The sequence below is a fragment of the Leucopleurus acutus genome (assembly GCF_964270905.1).
Source record: "Leucopleurus acutus genome assembly, chromosome: 2".
Classification (NCBI taxonomy): Eukaryota; Metazoa; Chordata; class Mammalia; order Artiodactyla; family Delphinidae; genus Leucopleurus; species Leucopleurus acutus.
In genome coordinates this window covers 155,010,478-155,029,783 of record NC_139143.1, presented here as the reverse complement: position 1 = coordinate 155,029,783, position 19,306 = coordinate 155,010,478, and the positions used below count along the sequence as shown (strand labels likewise).

At 44.0% G+C, this 19,306-nt stretch overlaps 1 protein-coding gene across 3 annotated transcripts in view; it reads right to left on the bottom strand.

The window, feature by feature from the left end:
* The window catches only part of EFCAB14 (EF-hand calcium binding domain 14), a 37,995-nt gene extending 33,480 nt beyond the window's left edge, over positions 1-4,515 (bottom strand). The window contains exons 1-3 of one of the 3 annotated variants that reach the window (XM_082834115.1): positions 4,399-4,515; positions 3,041-4,270; positions 1,331-1,479 (exon numbers count right to left, since the gene is read on the bottom strand). In XM_082834115.1, the coding sequence (XP_082690241.1) occupies positions 1,331-1,479; positions 3,041-3,222 (331 nt within the window). In that variant the 5' untranslated portion in view covers positions 3,223-4,270; positions 4,399-4,515. The remainder of the gene's footprint in view (positions 1-1,330; positions 1,480-3,040; positions 4,271-4,398) is intronic. The other 2 variants (XM_082834116.1, XM_082834117.1) reach the window with 2 other exon arrangements.
* Between the last annotated feature and the right edge of the window lie 14,791 nt (positions 4,516-19,306).

Sequence of the window (19,306 nt, the reverse complement as noted above, 5' to 3'; positions counted from 1 at the left end):
GAAGCTGGGGTGAAGGAAAGCTAGGATGTTGTGATCTCCTATGGCTTAAGAGAGGAAGTAAGGAAACAACTCTAATTCTAGTTCTGGGGCCAGATTTCTTTATGGCTTTGAGAAAGCCTGGTGGTCAGTTTCCTGGTGTGTTAAAGCTGCTAAAGTTAGGGTATTTTTGATTAACCTGAAACTGCTTCCTTAGCTTAGAAACTTTTTTTAAAAATTAATTTTATTATTTATAATAAATTCAAATTGTAATTGTAGCTATGCACTAATTGTTAGTTAAAACAAAGACTGAGTAAAGCATCTTTTGGGCATAAATTTACTTTCTTTTTTTTTGTACATTGTTTTTATTGTTGTTTTTTAAAAATTTTTACTAGTTTTAGAAAATTAACCCTTGAAACCTAGAACTAAATATCTCAGTGTTGCTAAAGGAAGATCTTTAGGTTAAAACAGGTTGAAGCTACCATGCAAACACACCTTTCAGAAAAAGTACTTTGGATGTGCAAAATATAACTTGATAATTTTGAATACATAAAACTCTTCAACTTCAAGTTTCTTAAACTTTAAAACACTCATGAGACAAATATTTATTTCTGAGTTGGCATACAGTAAGCACTCCACACGTGCTGGCTATCATTATTACTGCTCAGTCCTATGTTTCTATAGGTTTTTATTAAGGAGGAAACTGTCTGACAGACACTCCCACATGCTTTCTCAAATGTCCCTGTGAGGAGGAAGGAAACAGCCTAGTGTTGCTATTGCCACTTTATAGTTGGGGAATATGAAGTGGCAACAGGTGGAGATTAACCAAGATTCTAGACTTCTGGATCTTAGCCCTTGCCTTCTGCACTGTAAGTGTTGACTGCAATACCATTATTTCAGATGCTATTTGTCCTAGTGGTGCATAAGCACTGTTTTTTGTTTGTGGATTTAGAAATGAGTAACTGTTACTGCCTTCACGCTGACAGCTAAGAAAGAGTTTAAAAATGCTGACAGGGGCTTCCCTGGCGGCACAGTGGTTGAGAGTCTGCCTGCTGATGCAGGGGACACCGGTTCGTGCCCCTGGTCTGCGAAGATCCCACATGCCGCGGAGCGGATAGGCCTGTGAGCCACGGCCGCTGAGCCTGTGCGTCTGCAGCTTGTGCTCCGCAACAAGAGAGGCCGCGACAGTGAGAGGCCCGCGTACCGCAAAAAAAAAAAAAAAAAAAAAAATGCTGACAGGAACATATAATTGCTTCATCAGAGTGAGCAAAAATCTTAATTCAGTGTGGTTCACTTTGTCCTAGAACCTGGAAAAAGAGTCCAAAATTATACTCTGTAAAGGGTGACCACTTACTTGTTCTAAATTTTTCCTTGAGGGCATCCAGATCCTCCTTCAGAGCAACTTGCATCCACACCAAGCCAACACAGGCCACGACGCAGGCGGCAAGGATGACGAAAGCGCAGAGGCGGTAACAGATCCTGCAGCATCGCAAATAGTCTCCCCTGAACGTAAGAACAAATTCAACCAGGAGTACAGAAGAGACTGGAATACAGCTTTACTCAAAATAGCACGTTTCGCCATGCAATTATCATCTCTAATGAATACCAGTTAATTCACCAGGGAACACGGGGGTAACACACTTAATCTGAACAGCAGGTTGAATATGTCTAAATAATATGACGTATAAAGAGTTCATCTATAGGGGACAAAGGTTTCAAACCTCACATGAAACAGAGGGAGTTCCTGTGAGCTACAGGAAGCACCTGTGGGCACTGCAGCTCACTGCCATCTTCAGTTCATCATCAGTTTCTTTGGAAACTGGCTCAGGTTAGGGAAGCGTAAAGACCAGAGCTTCTCTGACATTCCATCACTGTACTGTAATTCACTTATCTATTTCTCTCTCTTAAATACATACTCCAGAGGACCTCGTTTCAGTTTACTGAAACTTTATAAACTTTTGAGTGAGTTTTACTCCAAATGGAAAGAAAAAAAGTAGACAGTAGGTTTAAGTGGACACCTGGTACACTCCAGCTTATTGGTTCAGAAAGAAGGGAAACAGAAAGGGGTCAGATTTCACACCAAACTTCAACCAGCACTCAAGGTCTAAACTAACCCAACAGGGTAACTATTCCAGTTAACTATTCCACTTCATCAGATCTTCACAGCCCAAACCCAGGATTACCCTGAACTACCCCACCTGGCAAAGAAACTAATCTCTTCCTTTAACATAAAAGGACACAGACATTCTAAACAAACCTCAAAGGATTCAATCTCTTTTCTTTAGCATCCCAACCTTCTGCCTAGCTCTTGCTTCCACAACCTCAGCAGCACACTCTTCTTTTAACGTGCTCCTTAAGAGAGCCCAAGGGCACCTCCAAGGTTCCCTTCAGCCCTTTCCTACCGTACCCCAATTCGCAATGTCTTTGCGCTCACCACTGGATTTGTCTAGTGACTGCTCCATCTGAAAGTGGTTTGAGAAAACCTGCTTCTTCTTTTTGCTTCCCACCCGTCATTTCTCTCAAGACCCATGCTTTTTACAGAATGTCCCTCACCATATTCCCCCATCATCAAGATTCAGACCCATCAAGAGTGCAAAAAAAAACAGAAACAAAAAAACCCTCAACAACGACCCCCCCTCCGAAAACAACAACCAAAAAAATCCAACCAACCTAACAAAAAAACCTGCAGTCCTAAGGTCCCTGTCTCTCCTATACTTAACAAAAGGTCTAGTCCCCCAAATTTCTCTGTTCTTTGTTCCCTATTCTTAGCTTCTTTGCTACTCCCGCCTTGGTCTCTCTGGGCTCTTAGCACATTCCCCAAGTCCCCCTTTCCACCCTAGATTCAGAGCTCTTCTTTGTATACTCAGAGATAGATCTCTAATTTATCCTTCATTCAGAAACTGAACTCACCTTCTCCCTAACATTCTTCCTCCCTCTGTGCCTTCCAAGGTCTACACACTTTTTTCTTCCTAAGAACTCCCTTCTCCTTCCCTTTAATTTGCCTCCTTGGTAGTACAAGGAGATGCCTTTTCCCCATCCCACCCCTGAGTACTGCATTACTCACTTGACAAAGCGAGAGCGATTTCCAGCTACACCAAATTCCTCTTCCTCCTCTGAGCTGGACTCAGAGTCTGAGTCAGGAGGCTCGGTGCGAAGCAGGCGGTGGCCTGAGCCTTTCTTGGGCTTCTTTCTCCGGCTGTCCCCAGCCAAGCCGATCAGTGCATTGAGCTCTTTGCGCTTTTTCATCTTCTTGTGTGGGGTAAGTGGAGCACCCACTCCTGAGCTGCCAGGTTCGTACCCGACGCCCAGTTCTCTCGAGGCCTTGGAGCCGCCTTCCAGGGTGAGGAATCCTGGGCCAGAGCCCCTCTGGTCAGTCCCACCCAGGAGTGGGACTGACCAGATCCGCTGGGGGCTGGAGATTGGAGCCCAGAGGAAACCGTAACTCAGATGGGTGGGGGAAGTCACATAAAGATGGCCAGGGAGCTGGTGATCCAAATGGATAAAGCCCTAGGCATGCACTGTCAGTTACCGAAGGGGGTGTTGGACGTGGAGGAGGGGGGAACCTTTGTCTCCCAAAGAGAATAAAAAGTCAAGTCAAGAGACTTTCAGACCTGGTCAGTATATAGTATTTCTAAGGGTGCTCCAGGAGCTGGGGAAGGACACAGATGGGTGTTTTGGACTTCCGGGGTAGAATTTCCAATGCAGAGAAAAAAAAGAAACTTGTTCTTCAATGGGAGGAGAGGGGGAGATGCAGAGCGAGACGCTGGGAAGGCGCTGTTCCCTCCCTAGAAGGCAGCAGGAGGGGGCTCCCAGCCGCTACAACCCCGACAGAGAAAATGCCTGAGTCTGAGATGATCACCGTCCTCCGGCCTCCGGCCTGAGTCTGAAGGAAGCCAGAGGCCGAGGAAGACCCAGAGCCCGGCCTGGAGGGCTTGGCCTGAGAGGAGCCAGTCCCGCGCCTCGGGAGACCCCAGCCCTGCTGTCTGGGCCTGGGGGCGCGGTGAGGAGGGGCGACGGCGGCTCAGCCCACCTGAAGCGCTCCCACCCAGAGTTCGAGGTGTTCCGGCACGGGCGACTCTCGGCAACTCACACGCGCCGCCTCCACTGCAGCCGCGACTCCGGCCCCCGCTCCGGCTGCGGCCGCCCCTGCTCCCGACTCGCTGGTGGCGGCGGCGGCGGCGGCGGCGGCCGCGGGCTCCAGACCCGGGCCATCGCTCCAGCCCCAACTCACTTCCCTTTGGCAGCGACCGCCGACACCGCCTGCCAGTAAGGCGCGCTCCCATTGGCCGCCCGTCTGGTAACGTCATGCGAGGGGGCGATGGGGAGGCGGGGTGTTAAAGGATGCAGGCTCAAGCGAGGGCAGGTCCCACCTGCCAGTCGAGGAGGCCCCGCCCCCAGGAGGGTCTGGGACCTGTAGCTCACCTGACAAGGGCGAGTTTCGTTTCTTGAGGAGCAGGGTTGGGCCAGGCAAAGCATCCAGCTGCTCGACCTGCTTGGGAAGTTCATCAGCCGCCCGGGCCCCCCCAGTTGTGACTAACCCAGCCTAGAAGCTCCAACCCTCTGACTCTCCTGCTGTTTATTAAAGGTTTAGGCCTGTTACAGATTAATGACCCGGTTGAACACGTTCATTCATTCATTCCGTAAATATTTACTGAGAAATTACCATATGCCAGGAGCAGTTCTACCGCTGAGGATTGAGCGATAAACAAGATAACCACTATCCCTGCCTTCCTGCATAGGGTTGCCCAATTTAGCAAATAAAAATACAGGACACTCAGTAACGTTTGAATTTCAGGTAAACAACGAATATCTTTTTGGTATAAGTATATCCCATGCAACGTCTGGGACATCTTCATACTTTTAAAAGTTAATTCTATTTTACCTGAAATTACTTTTAACTGGGTGTCCTGTGTTTTATCTGCCAACTGTTTTCCTGCAGCTTATACTCGAGTGGGAGGACAACAATAACATATAAAATGTCAGGAGATGATAAATATTATGAGGAAAACTGAAACATGATAAGGGGACAGGGAGTGCCTCTGTGATAAGGGGACCTTTGGTTAGAGATTGGGAGGCAGTGAGGGAGTGAGCTGTGCAAGTGGCCAAGCGGAAGGAGTGACCTGGAAGACCTGCTGTGGCTGGACCTGAAGAGCAAGAGGAGAGCGGTAGAAAATGAGGTCAGACAAGCATCAGGGGCAGATCTTTTTTTTTTTTTTTTAAATTTTATTTATTTATGGTTGTGTTGGGTCTTCGTTTCTGTGCGAGGGCTTTCTCTAGTTGTGGCAAGTGGGGGCCACTCTTCATCGCTGTGCGTGGGCCTCTCACTATTGTGGCCTCTCTTGTTGCGGAGCACAGGCTCCAGATGCGCAGGCTCAGTAATTGTGGCTCACGGGCCCAGTTGCTCCGCGGCATGTGGGATTTTCCCAGACCGGGGCTCAAACCCGTGTCCTCTGCATTGGTAGGCAGATTCTCAACCACTGCGCCACCAGGGAAGCCCCAGGGGCAGATCTTGCAAGGCCTTATGGGCCACTGTGAGGACTTTGGAAAACCCTTGGTGCTTTAAGCTCTGGCTTAGATTTTTAAAAGATCTAAGCCACTGTGTGGAAAAGAGAATCAGGGACCAGTGAGGGACAAATAAAGATGATGGCAGTTGTGGAGATGGTGAGCATTCTGGATGCTTCTTGACCACAGAGCTAACAATATTTGCTGATGGTTTACAAAGAAGGTGAGCAAAAAAAGAGGAGTAATAGATGACTCCAGGGTCTTAGGGTGGAACAGCTGGAAGAAAGGAATTGCTGTTTACTGAGATGGGAAAGAACAGATTCGGGGCAAACTTGAGAAGTCAATTCAGTATTCAGATGGACTATTTGGTATATCTATTTGGAGTTCTGGGCAGAGGTTGGGGCCTGAAATGTAAATCTGAAAGTCATCAAATGTAGATGGTATTTAAAGCAAAGTGCTTTGAACTACTTGGAAAAAAGTCACTTAAAGTGATTTTTATACCCACATTCTTATTGTGGCAATCACACTGTCTTTGTCTAGGGATACCCACCCAAAGTCTGGGTCTGTCTCTTATTTATTTTTATGTGTCTAGACCAGAGGTAGATGATCCAATATATATGTGATGCCTACATGAGTGGGCAGAGTTATACAGAGGTATGAGTGGAGTTTTGGAATCAAGAGATCTGCAGTGAAATCATGCTTTGAATATTTGCTAACTCTGTCAGCATGGAAGCCATATAAATTCTGAGCTTCAGTTTTCCTCTCTGCAAAATGAGGATTAATATCTATTTCACAGGACAGACCAATGAGAAGATGCTTGTGAAAGTGCTTTTGAAGCCCCCAAACATGGACAGTTACTTTGGGTTTTCTTTTTTTTTGTCTCATTTTGTTTCTAGAGCTGCACTGCCCAATATAGTAAGTAGTCATTAGCCACATGTGGCAATTTAAATTTACATTTAGCTTAATTAAAATTAAATTAAAAGTTTAAATTAGTTCCCCAGTCTCACTGGCCACTGTGCTCCACAACCATATGCGGCTAGTGGCTATTGGGCAGCACAGAACAGTACATTTCCATCATTATAGAAAGTTTTATTGGACAACTCTGCAGTAGCACTTCCCTGAAGGTCTGGGGATGGACAAGAAAAGGTCTTGACTTCAAGAACCATTTCACAAACAAACCCTATGTTCATAAGAAGACACAGGCCCTTCCCATGGCCTTCCTGTGCTGTAGATCTTGCATGTTCACCAAGGGAACCAGGGGCTGAGGAACCCAAGGGAGTAAGGCGGAGCCAAGGATGTATCGCCTAGTTACAGTGACATCTGGTCAGCCAGGCCCTGACCTTTCATGCAATGGACTGGTCATGGGTGGGGAGGCTGGAGGAGGGTATTTGAGAGCTAATGGGATGCTTCTGCTGGATCTACCATTCAGTCCCTCTGTCTGACTGTTCGTCTATTGGTCTATAGATAACACACCCTTCTGTGTTGGGTAAACATCCCATGAGATGCTGAGTTATCCTTTGAAAACTGATGGCCAGATGTTTTTTTTTATCTCAGGAGCTCTTGGTACCTCCCTAGCCTCCTCCCTCATACCTGGGACCTTCAAGGCCAACGATTAGATTAATCCAACCGTCTCAGAGCGAGGGCTCCTGCACTGCCCTCCTACACCAGGACTCCTCAAGGTTGTAACCCATCTTTTCATTTGGGGAGGTTCATATTATGATCTTGTGTCTAGGGAGGCTTGTTACCCGTTCAAAACTTGCCTGAAACACAATGTGATCTTGGGTAAGTCACTTTGCAGCTCTGGTACTCCAATTTTCCTGTCTGTAAAATGAGAATAAGAATATTCCCTGCCCAGCCTTCTGCTCTGTGCTCTTTGGGGGAGGGAGCAGCATGAAAGTGTTTATATGCTGTGAAGTGTCCTGTAGGGTGGGTGATGCCTGCTGAATCCTCCTAACAGCTCTGTGGGGAGAGCGAGCAAGGATGACTTCTCTGTGCTCAAAATTCCATCCTGTGTGAGTGGCAAAGCCTCTTGAGATGCTGTGCTCTCTTAGAAGACTCCACAGAGCACTTTCACTTGGGAAAACTGAGGCAGAGAGTGGGGGCAAACTTGCCTAGGGCCATGATCAGAAATGGGATCCAGGACTTCTGATTCCTGGGCTGAAGCTCTTTAAGATCTCAGAATCCTCTCCTCTCTGGGGTCGAAGTCCACATCTGAACCCTGCCACTTGGCAGCTGTGTGACCTTGGGCAAATGGCTGAGCCTCTCTGAGCCTCCACTTTTGAGAAATGGTGGTAATAAGAGTAACCAGGACCAGCCACATAATTTGTGGGGCCCAGTGCAAAGGAAAATGCAAGGCCCCTTGTTCAAAAATCAGGAAAAAAGCTTTTTACTGTTCTCTCATGATTTCTTGCTCAGCACGCCACGCTGTTTATTGCTCACTAGTTAACGTCGTGTTCCCTTGGGTATGGGGACCCTCACGGGGCGGGGTGGGGGCCCTTCCTTATGACTTGGCATGCACCGCCAACCCAGCCCTCTTTGTGCCTGCACGCAGGCCCCTGTCTAGGATGAGGCGGGGCAGGGGGACAGGCAGCTTAGAACCCATCCTGGGGAGGGGGAGAGGGAGGTTAGGAGAGGCAGGACTATGTACGAGTGAAGCTTCCAAGTCCCCAGTGTATGCTCCATGTTCCATCAGACTTCACTTCCAAAACAAATTCAAAAATAAAATGATTAAGAATTTCAAGATGGCGACCACAGAGCATTAAACCCCAATTGTGGGGCCAACTTCTGAGTTATGGGTTCTGTGCAACTGCACTGGTCACATACCCGTGAAGCTGGCCCTGACAATACCTAACTCACAGAATAGCTGTGCAGAAGTAATGTGCCTGACTCATAGTAAATGCTCAATAAATGTACCTCTTCCATTAATGTGATTATTAAATTTATTAAATGTGATTTATTACAGATTTATTAAGTGTGATTTTGATGATGACCCAGTTGTGGTAATACATCTTCATTTACCTAATAGAAAACGCTGCTTCCATCTGCTACAAGAACCCTCTTTGCCATCATCTTTCTTGGTGTTTTTCTATGGTTAAAGTCGGGGGAAGGAACAGAAATGAACATTTAAAAATACGCAGGTATTAGGCATTTTCGTGTTAATTGTGACTGCAATAAGCTAATCCTCACTAGACAAGCATCTTATCCTTGCTCTAACTGAGAAGAAAATAGATGCTCAGAGATTGTAAGAGGCTTGCTCAGGGACACACAGCACATCAGTGGCAGATACTGGGGCTTGAATCTGGATCTGAGCCTCTGAAGCCTGAGTCCTGCACCCGGTGCCCAGCTCCATACTGGCGGAGTCTGCTGCCTGGGCCTTTGTCTGCAGCTCATCTAGGAAGGGACAACCAGCTGAAGCGTCTTACCTCTCCTGGGATGGCCTCATCTGCTCCCCCCAGCCCCTTCCCCATTCTTTTTGCTGCTGTGTCGGCAGCTGCTTCCTGTACCCTGATGGGAGGGCTAAAGACAATGGGAAGGGGAAGGATTGGGTGGTAGGAAAGGGGCCAAGCTCCAAGCTAAACAATGGTTTTTCTCCCAGTGGGTCCCAGGCAGCAGGAAGCAGCACTGGTTCCCAGTATTATTGTGGGCAGGGGTGAGGGCTGCCCCCGCCGGGTTTCTTCTTCTATTCCAGGCACAGTCTCCTTCGAGTTGCTGCAAGCTTTTGTTGCTGCAAGCCTCAGTTTCCCCATATACTGACTGTGCCTTAGCACCCAGAACAGGTCCAGTGTTGGAGGGACCTCAGGGACTGTTTGCTGAATTAAATTATTGGCAGAGCAGAGGAGACTCTAAAGAGTTTCCAGGCATTGTCCTTCATCTTGGTGACTCCATCCATCCATCCATCCGACAATCCTGCCTTAAGGAAGGCCCTACCATGTGCGAAGCCCTGTGTGTGGCCCTGGAATACACCAGTAATATCCAGGCTCTGTTCTGTAAGAGTTCCCAGGAAGCAGGCAGTGGTCCCCAGGGTTTATATTGGGAGGAAAAAAAAGAAATTCTGGAGTGACTGGGTTTATTTTAGGATGAGAACAATAATCCTGGAAGGAAAGTATGTACACTATGGCCTCCAGACCACCTGCTCCTGCCCTCTTCCCTGGGGGCTTGGGCTGGAGAGGGGGTTGCAGGTGGACCAGAAGGAGCCCTGGACCAGTACAGTCTGGTGTTGAGTCTCAGCCTCTTCACCCACTAAACTGTGTGATCTTTGGTGAGTTCCTTTTCCTCTCTGAGTCTGTTTTCTCATCTGTAAATTGGAACTAACAATGCACACCTCCTGGCAGTGCCTGTGGTAGGATTAGATTTAAATGGTGGGCATTAAAGGACTTCAAGGGAATTGCTAAGTGCATTGAGTGGATAGGGAGGCCAGGAAACAGACCTCTGAGAAATCCTATTTGGAGCAGGGAACTTAAACAGCACAGGCTGGGAGAGAAGGTGGTGGGATTGTGAAGGGAAGGCTCTTCTAATTGAGGAAGGGCTGTGTGTGTGTGTGTGTGTGTGTGTGTGTGTGTGTGCGCGCTCCCTCCATCAATGCTGGGTGTGGATGAAGGAGTAAATGGCAGGAGATGCTGAATCAGCAAGGGGTGGGGGTAACCAGGAGAAGCTACCTGGGCCCTCCTGAGTCCTTTACTGAGGGAATAGCACTGGCTCTGCGTGTCTAAGTCAGCCTGAGACTACAGTCCAGCTCCATCTGAGACCAGTCCCTACTTACCTGAGAAGACTGGCACTAGAAGACAATAGACATGCATGACCTTGTGCTGCCCTCTGCTGGTTTCCTGCACAACTGCACCTCTTGGATGGGGACAATTTCCATTTAACACAAATGATAACTCTCCTGTGTCCAGCCCTGTGTAGGGAGATGGGGACACACAGATAGACATGATCACACTCCTGTTGTGATCCTGTGTAAGAACTTCTGGGGTGTGTGTGTGCATGTGTGTGTGTGTGTGTGTGTGTGTGTGTGAGAGAGAGAGAGAGACAGAGACAGAGACAGAAACAGAGAGAAACAGACACATGAACAATAAAGATGTGATCAGCACCATGATACAAGATGCAGAATGGGTAGAGATGGCATTAGGGAAAGATTTTGAAAGGAGGTAAGCTTTCATCCATCCATCCATCTATTCATCATATATTTATTGAGCACTTAATGTATTCTAAGCCCTAATCTTTGTGCTAGAGCTATAACAGATAACAAAATATACAGATATCCTTGCCTGCATGGAACCTACATTCTAATGAAAGGAAAGAATTCATAAATAAGATGGTAAATATATACAGTGTTGGATGATGAGTACTAAGGAGAAAAATGAAGCAAGAAAGGAGGACAGAGAGTATTGTTGGAGTGATTACAACTTTTGAAGTGAAATTTGAATAAAAAGACCCAAGTGAGAGGGATTTTAGCTTCTGAACATGATTAAGTTGTACTGGACTTTCTGTCCTGCGTAAATAACTAGAAAACTGGACAAATATATGAAAAAACTTTTCAGTCATTGGACACCTGTTAGCACAGAACTATGATCCTTGAGAGAAGGAAAACAAATAAGATGATTCTGATGATCACCCTATATTTATGCCTGAGGCACTTTCTGGCAGAGCAGGGAGAGAAAACCCAAGTAGACCACAGGGGTATTTTTGTGTTGATGAGAGGGATATTGGAGTTTGGAAAGGCTGACACATTAGAATTTGCAGGGTAAGAGTACCAGAGGGGAAGCAGCTACTCAGAAATGAGCTCAAGAAATATATATAGGGGGTCTCACTTGAGTTTTTGTCTAAATGCTAAGTTGTGCATGCACAGGATGAAACTCCATAAGTGTGGGTAAAAAACTACTGGGGAGTTATACTTTCCAGAATTCAGACTGGACTGGGAGACATTCATGTTCCATCTGTATAGAGTGGAGAGAACTTGTTGAACCAGGGACATTCAGTAGAGACTTCAAAAGAATCATAATAGTAGGGCTAAAGTAGCCTTAAAGACTACTCTAGAGATACCTTAATAAAGCTTGAAAAAGGATGGAACTGATCCACAAGTAACTTAATTGCCTGCCCAAACAAAACACACTTCAACATTCTTTAAAGAAAGGAAACAAAACTCAGACTCTCAACAATGAAACATTTACAATGTCCAACATCCAATAAAATGATTAGACATGAACAGAAGCAGGAAAATATGATCCATAACCAGAAGAAATCTTAATTCATAGAAATAGATCCAGAAATGACAGAGATGATGGGATTAGCAGACATAGACTTTGAAGCAACAATTCTAAATATACATTAAGAGATTTGAATGGAAACATGAACATAATGAGTAAAGAAGTTGAAGTTACCAAATGGAACCTCAAGAGTTTAAAAGTACGATATCTGAACTAAAGAATACATTGTATGTCTTTATAGCAGATTAGATACTAAAGAAGAAAATATCAGTGAATTTGAAAACACAGCAATAGAAAATATCCAAACTGTAGCACAGAAAGAAAACAGACTTAAAAAAATGAATAGAGCCTCAGTACCTATGAGCACTACAAGTAATCTAACATACTTGTAACTGGGGTCCCAGGAAGGGTAGGAGTGAAAAACATTTGAAGAAATAATAGCCCCATTTTTCCAAACTTGAAGACTATAAACAACAGACCCAAGAAACTCAACAAACCCTAAAAGGATAAACACATAAAAAAAAACATACCAGGCTTCCCTGGTGGCGCAGTAGTTGAGAGCCTTCCTGCCGATGCAGGGGACACAGGTTCGTGCCCTGGTCTGGGAAGATCCCACATGCCACGGAGCGGCTAGGACCGTGAGCCATGGCCGCTGAGCCTGTGCGTCTGGAACCTGTGCTCCGCAACGGGAGAGGCCACAACAGTGAGAGGCCCGCGTACCAAAAAAAAAAAAAACAAAAAACACCAAAGCACATCATAACCAATTTACTAAAAAACTAGTGATAAATAGGAAATATTAGAGGCAGACTGAAAAGAAGATATGTATTATATACAGGGAAATAAAAAAAGAAGCATCACTGATTTCTCACTAGGAACAATGCAAGGCAAAACACAATGGAATAACCTCTTTAAAGAGATGAGAGAGAGAGAGAGGGAGAGAGAGAGGGAGAGAGAAGAGAGAGAGATCAAACTAGAATTATACACCAGTTAAAATGCTCTTCAAAATCAAGTGAAAATAAAGACATTTTTAGACAAACAAAAGCTGAGAGAATTTACAGAAACTACTTTGCACTAAAAGAAATGCTAAAGGAAATTCTACAAGCTGAAGTAAGGTGATACCAAATGAAAATTTGGATCTATACAAAGAAATGACAAGCACAGGGAATGTTAAATACAGAGTCCTTTCATCTCAGTTTAAAAAAATTTAAATTAACTATTTAATGCAAAATAATAACAAGGTACTGTGGTGTTTTTCACATATGTAGAAGTAAAATGTATGACAAAAAAGGATAGGAAGGAGAAATGGAAGCATATTATTATTTCCTTCAATATGTGTGAAGTGGTATAATATTGTTTGAAGGTAGAGTGTGATAAGTTACAGATGCATATTTTAAACCTTAGAGAAAATAAAAGATGCATGACTGATAAGCCAATGGTGTAAACAAAATAGTAAAACAAACAAATAAACAAACAAAAACCCCTCTATCCAAAAGAAGGCAGGAAAATAAAAAAGTACATCAAAATTTGAGGGTAGTGACTAAAATTACTTAAAATGAAATCTGTAATTTTAAATTCTTGCATTAGAAAGAAACAAAGGTTGAAAAGTAATTATATAAAAGTTTACCTTAACATAATAAGAGGGACTTCCCTGATGGCGCAGTGGCTAAGAATCTGCCTGCCAATGCAGGGGACATGGGTTCGAGCCTTGGTCCAGGAAGATCTCACATACTGTGGAGCAACTAAGCCCCTGCACCACAACTACTGAGCCTGCGCTCTGGAGTCCGCTAGCCACAACTACTGAGCCCACGTGCCACAACTACTGAAGTCCCTGTGCCTAGAGCCTGTGCTCCGCAACAAGAGAAGCCACCGCAATGAGAAGCCCGCGCACCACAACAAAGAGCAGTCCCCGCTCTCCGCAACTAGAGGAAGCTTGAGCATAGCAATGAAGATCCAACGCAGCCAAAAATAAATAAATAAATAAAAGGCTTTCCTTAAAAAAAAAAGCATAAGAAATAATTTTTAAAAACGTAATAGGAAAAAGTAGGAGCAAATTAAGTTAAAAACAAATATGGTTGACCCTTGAACAATGTGAGGGTTAATCTGTGTATAACTTAGAGTGGCCCTCTGGACCCATGGTTTCTCTGCATCCACAGATTCAATCAACGATGTAGATCTGTGGTATTTATTATTAAAGAATATCCGCTTGTAAGTGGGTCCATGCAGTTCAAACTAACGTTGTTCAAGGGCCAACTGCAGAAGGAAGGAAATAATGAAGATATGAGTGGAAATCAATTAAGTAGAAAACAAACAAGAGAAAAAAATTAAACCAAAGCTGGGTTCTTTGAAAATATCAATAAAACTGGTATATCTCTAGTCAGACTGATTAAGAGAAAAGAGAGAAGCTGTGAATTATCAATAACAGAAATAGAAGAGAGAACATCACTACATATCCTTTAGATGTGAAAAGGATGATAAGGTAATATTTTGAAAAACTTTATGCCAATAAATCTGACAACTTAGATGAAATGGACAAATCCCTTGAAAAGTACAAACTGCCAAAACTTACTAGAGAAAAAAAAATTCTGTATGGAATAGCCCTATATCTATTAAAGAAATTAAATTTGTAATTAAAATCTCTCCCCACTTCCCCCCAAAAATAATAAAGGAGAAGAAAATCCAGGACTAAATAGCTTCTCTGGTAAGTTTTATTAAACAGTTGAGGAAGAAATAATACTAATTCAACACAAACACATTAAAAAACATGGGAAGAGGGAAATTTCTCCAATTTATTTTTTGAGATGAACATTATCCTGATATTAAAACCAAACAAAGATATTACAAAGAAAATTACTAATTTTCTCTTATGAAAATAGGTACAAAAACATTTAACAATTGTTACCAAACTGTAACCAACTACAAATACAAAGCATATATCATGACTAAGTTGGGTTCATCTTAGAAATGCAGGATTAGTTTAACATTTGAAAATCACCATGTTATAAAATAAAGGTGAAAAACAAAATTTATCACAATACATGCAAAAAAAAAGAGCATTGATAACATTCACCAACTATTTATAAGAAAAGCTCTAAGAAAATAAAGAGTAGAATGCGATAAAAAGCATCTATGAAAATCCTACAGCTAATATCATATGTAGTGCTGAAAGAGAATACTTACTTACTTACTCTTAGATTAGGAACAAAACAAGGATGTCTGCTCTCACTATTTCTGTTCAACATTGTACTGAGGTCCTATTCATTGCCATAGCCAAAAAAACCCCAAAAAACAAAAAAACACATAGTTAGATATGAAGAAGTAAACTGTCTTTATTTACAGATGAGATGATATGATCATATACTGTAAATAAAAAATCCTAAGGAATCTACAAAAGAGCTATTAGAACTAATATATTAGTTTAGCAAAGTCACAAGATAAAAGGTCAATGTACAAAAGTTAATTGTGTTTTTATATACTAGAAATGAACAACTGGAAAATAAAATTTTTAAAGTACCATTTACAATGACTTAAAAACATGAAATATTTATGGATAAGTTTAGCAAATTATGTGTAAAATCGGTACACTAAAACTACAAAATAGGGGGCTTCCCCGGTGGCGCAGTGGTTGAGAGTCCACCTACTGATGCAGGGGACACGGGTTCATGCCCCGGTCCGGGAAGATCCCACATGCCGTGGAGCGGCTGGGCCCGTGAGCCATGGCCACCGAGCCTGCACGTCCGGGAGCCTGTGCTCCGCAGTGGGAGAGGCCACAACAGTGAGAGGCCCGCGTACAGCAAAAAAAAAAAAAAACCTACAAAATATTGCTGAGAGACTAAAGTAAGACCTAAATAAATGAAGACATGTATACAATGTTCATGGATTGGAAGACAATATTGTTATGATGTCAGTTATTCCTAAGTTGATCTATAGATTCAATGCAGCCTTAAGCAAAAAACCAGCAGGTTTTTTTTTTTTTTGGATAAAAATTGACACGCTGATACTAAAATATATATAAAAATGCCCAAAACCTATAATAGTAAAAAAAATTTGAGAAAGAAGAGCAAAGTTGGAAGATTTACAATATTTGATTCTAAGACTAGCCCCAAGATGGGAGCATGTTTGCACGTTTGAGGAACAGTGAGGATACCGGTATGGCTGTAGCAGAATGATTGATGCAAAGAGATAATGGATTTCATTCTAAGTGAGTTAGGGAGCTATTAGAGGATTTTGATAAGAGGGATTATATGATCCCACTTAATGTTTTAATAGGATCACTTTGGCTGCCATGTTCAGAACAGAATGAAAGGCAAAAGAGCAGAAGCAGAAAATCAGTTTAGAGGCTACTGCAATAATACAGAGGTGATGGTGATTTAGACCAAGTGGTAAGAAGTGGTTGGTTTATGGACACATTTTCAAAGGCAGAGCTGACTGAATTTCCTGATGAAATGGATATAGGATATGAAAGAAAGAAAAAGAGAAGTTAAGGCCTGGGCAACTGGACAACAGAACTGCTGATTACTGAGATGGGGAAGCTGGTAGGAGGATGAGACCAAGGGTTTTGTGTGGCTGAACCACACTGACTCCATCTTGTCAGCTTCATCTTACACCTGAAGTCCTACCCCCTCCCCTTTCTGCATGACTGAGCTTTAATCTACTCACAAGGAATGTGCCCAAGCCAGACAAGTTCTCTATCAACTTTTACCCTTGCCTCAATTCATATGAAAACTGGAAGAATGCTTTTTCCTGACACAGATGGTTAATGGTCATGAGACCCCTGGGGGAGAGGAAAAACGCCCAGTTCCATATGGTGCTGATGTGCTTCTCACTTGGTAGTCAGGTTCTACATTTAGCTTTGGCCCCTTTAAATCCTCCTGTACCCCTTCCACAGTCCAGTGTGCAGCACCGCTACAAATGCCTCTGGATCATAGTCTGCCCAGTCTTGCCTGTATGTAAGTTACCCACAGTAAACTTCATTATTGCACTTTATGGAGTTGCCTGCTGTGTTTTTCAATCTTAAATTTCCTTCTCAATTCAGAGGATATTATTCCATATCCCTCCTCCCAACAATTTTATTAGAGACGTAAATCTGAGATATCTATTGGTTACCCGAATGGGGCTATCAAGTAGATAGATATATGAATCTGAAGTCTAGGGTAGAAGTCTAGGTTAGAGATGGATTTAAAGCCATGGGATTGGATAGGATGACTAATGGGATGAGTGGAAATAGAAGAAAAGTTCCAAAGACTGAGACTTGTGGATCCTCCAATATTTAGCACTTGGAGGGGTAGAGGGGTTCATCAGAGAAGTAGAAGGGAAAGCTTTGCTAGGAGCAAAGATGTTAGGAAGAGAAGAGACTGATAATAGACATATGGGCAGCGGAAGTCATGAAGGGCCTTGAATGCCAGGATAGGGATATCATTGAAGGGTTTCTAAAAAGACAGAATCATGATCAGATTCAAGACATAGAAAGATTGTTCTGGTAGCACTGTGGGGCTGGAATGGAGGTTAGGAAGGTGTGAGGCTGTAGGCAGGAAGACCAGGGAAGAGGCAAAAGCAATCATGAGGTCATCCAATCAGGCCAAATCAGGATTGATGATCTCCTGATCTGGGATTTCCCTGTCCTTGAGCTCCTGGAGCCCAGGGATTTGTCTGCCAAAGATTCCAGCTGGGTGTTCCTGGCTTGACCTGAACCCTGAGAAGAAATGAATAGTCGGGGCCTCTGTCCGTGGTGCTGATTTGTAAGGTCCTCTCTCCACCTCTTGAAGACACTTCTGTGTTCCTATCTCAGCTTTCAGAACTGGCACAGAATCAACCAGCCCAGCATCACTCTGCATACAGCCAGAGGCTCAGATCCTTGGGATGTGGTAAAAGATGTTTTTGTGTGTCTGGCTCCACCCCTTTTCAGATCTCCCAGGGCATTGTTGCTTTGATAGAGTCTTGCTGGCCAGACAGATTGAGAAAGGCCTCATACCTAGGGAATGGAGGGCACTGACCCAGTCACTTTTCTAGACCCCGCCCCACCTCTGTGTTTGAGGTTGTTGGACCTGCATAGTTCCTTAGACTTTTTTTTTATAGGGACAGTTCCTTAGCCTATTTCCCATTCTGCTCAGCAATTATCCTTAACAATCCAAGCCCAAACTTTCTGGCCTTTTATATTTGCATGTTGACTTTTCCTGAAAAGCCTTTTTATGCCTTCTTCATCGGAATCAATCCTAGGTGCTCTTCAATGCTCAGATTAGGGGTACCTTATTCCAGAAAGCCTTCTCTGATATCCAGGTTGCTTAGGTGTCTCTTTCTTCTCCTACTCCTCCTCTTCTTCTTAATTGACACCGGTTGCACAAAATTGGCTTATCTGTAATCTTGGCTCATGACACTGCCATTATTAGTCTTTGCATAGACCTATTTTCCTCCCTCCTTCCCTCCTCTTCCCTCCTTCCTTCCTTTCTCCCTTTCTCCCTCTTTCCTTTCTTTCTCCCTCTCCCTCCTCCCTCCATTCCTCCCTCTCCCTCTCTCTCTCTCTCTCTCTCACACACACACACACACACACACACAAACACACACACACACACACACACACACACAGATACAGAAGCTCACAACCCAACCCAACAAGTAACATCAACAATAATTATAGAGATTGGTTCAAGATGGCGGAGTAGAAGGGTGGGTGACACAAACTGGAGAACAATTATACCACAGAAGTCCACCCATTGGAGTGAAGGTTCTGAGCCCAACGTCAGGCTTCCCAACCTGGGGGTCCGGCAATGGGAGGAGGAATTCCCAGAGAATCAGACTTTTAAGGCTACTGGGATTTGATTGCAGGACTTTGACAGGACTGGGGGAAACAGAGACTCCACACTTGGAGGGCACATACAAAGTAGTGTGCGCATTAGGACCCAGGAGGAAGGAGCAGTGACCCCATAGGAAACTGAACCAGACCTACCTGCTAGTGTTGGAAGGTCTCCTGTAGAAGCAGAGAAGTGGCCATGGCTCACCAAGGGGACAAGGACACTGGCAGCAGGAGTTCTGGGAAGTACTCCTTGGTGTGAGCCCTCCCGGAGTCCACCATTAGCTCCACCACAGAGCCTCTAGGCTCCAGTGCTGGGTCACCGCAGGCCAAACAACCAACAGGGAAGGAACTCAGCCCCACCCATCAGCAGACAAGCGGATTAAAGTTACTGAGCCCTGCCCACCAGAGCAACACCCAGCTCTACCTACCACCAGTCCCTCCCATCAGGAAACTTGCACAAGTCTCTTAGATAGCCTCATCCACCAGAGAGCAGACAGCAGAAGTGAGAAGAACTACAGTCTTGCAGCTTGTGGAACGAAAACTACATTCACAGAAAGACAGGCAAAATGAAAAGGCAGAGGACTATGTACCAGATGAAGGAACAAGATAAAATCCCAGAGAAACAACTAAATGAAGTAGAGATGGGCAACTTTCCAGAAAAAGAATTCAGAATAATGATAGTGAAGATGATCCGGGACCTCGGAAAAAGAATGGAGGCAAAGATCGAGAAGATGCAAGAAATGTTTAACAAAGACCTAGAAGAATTAAACAACAAACACCTAGAAGAATTAAAGAGCAAACAAACAGAGATGAACAATACAATAACTGAAATGAAAAG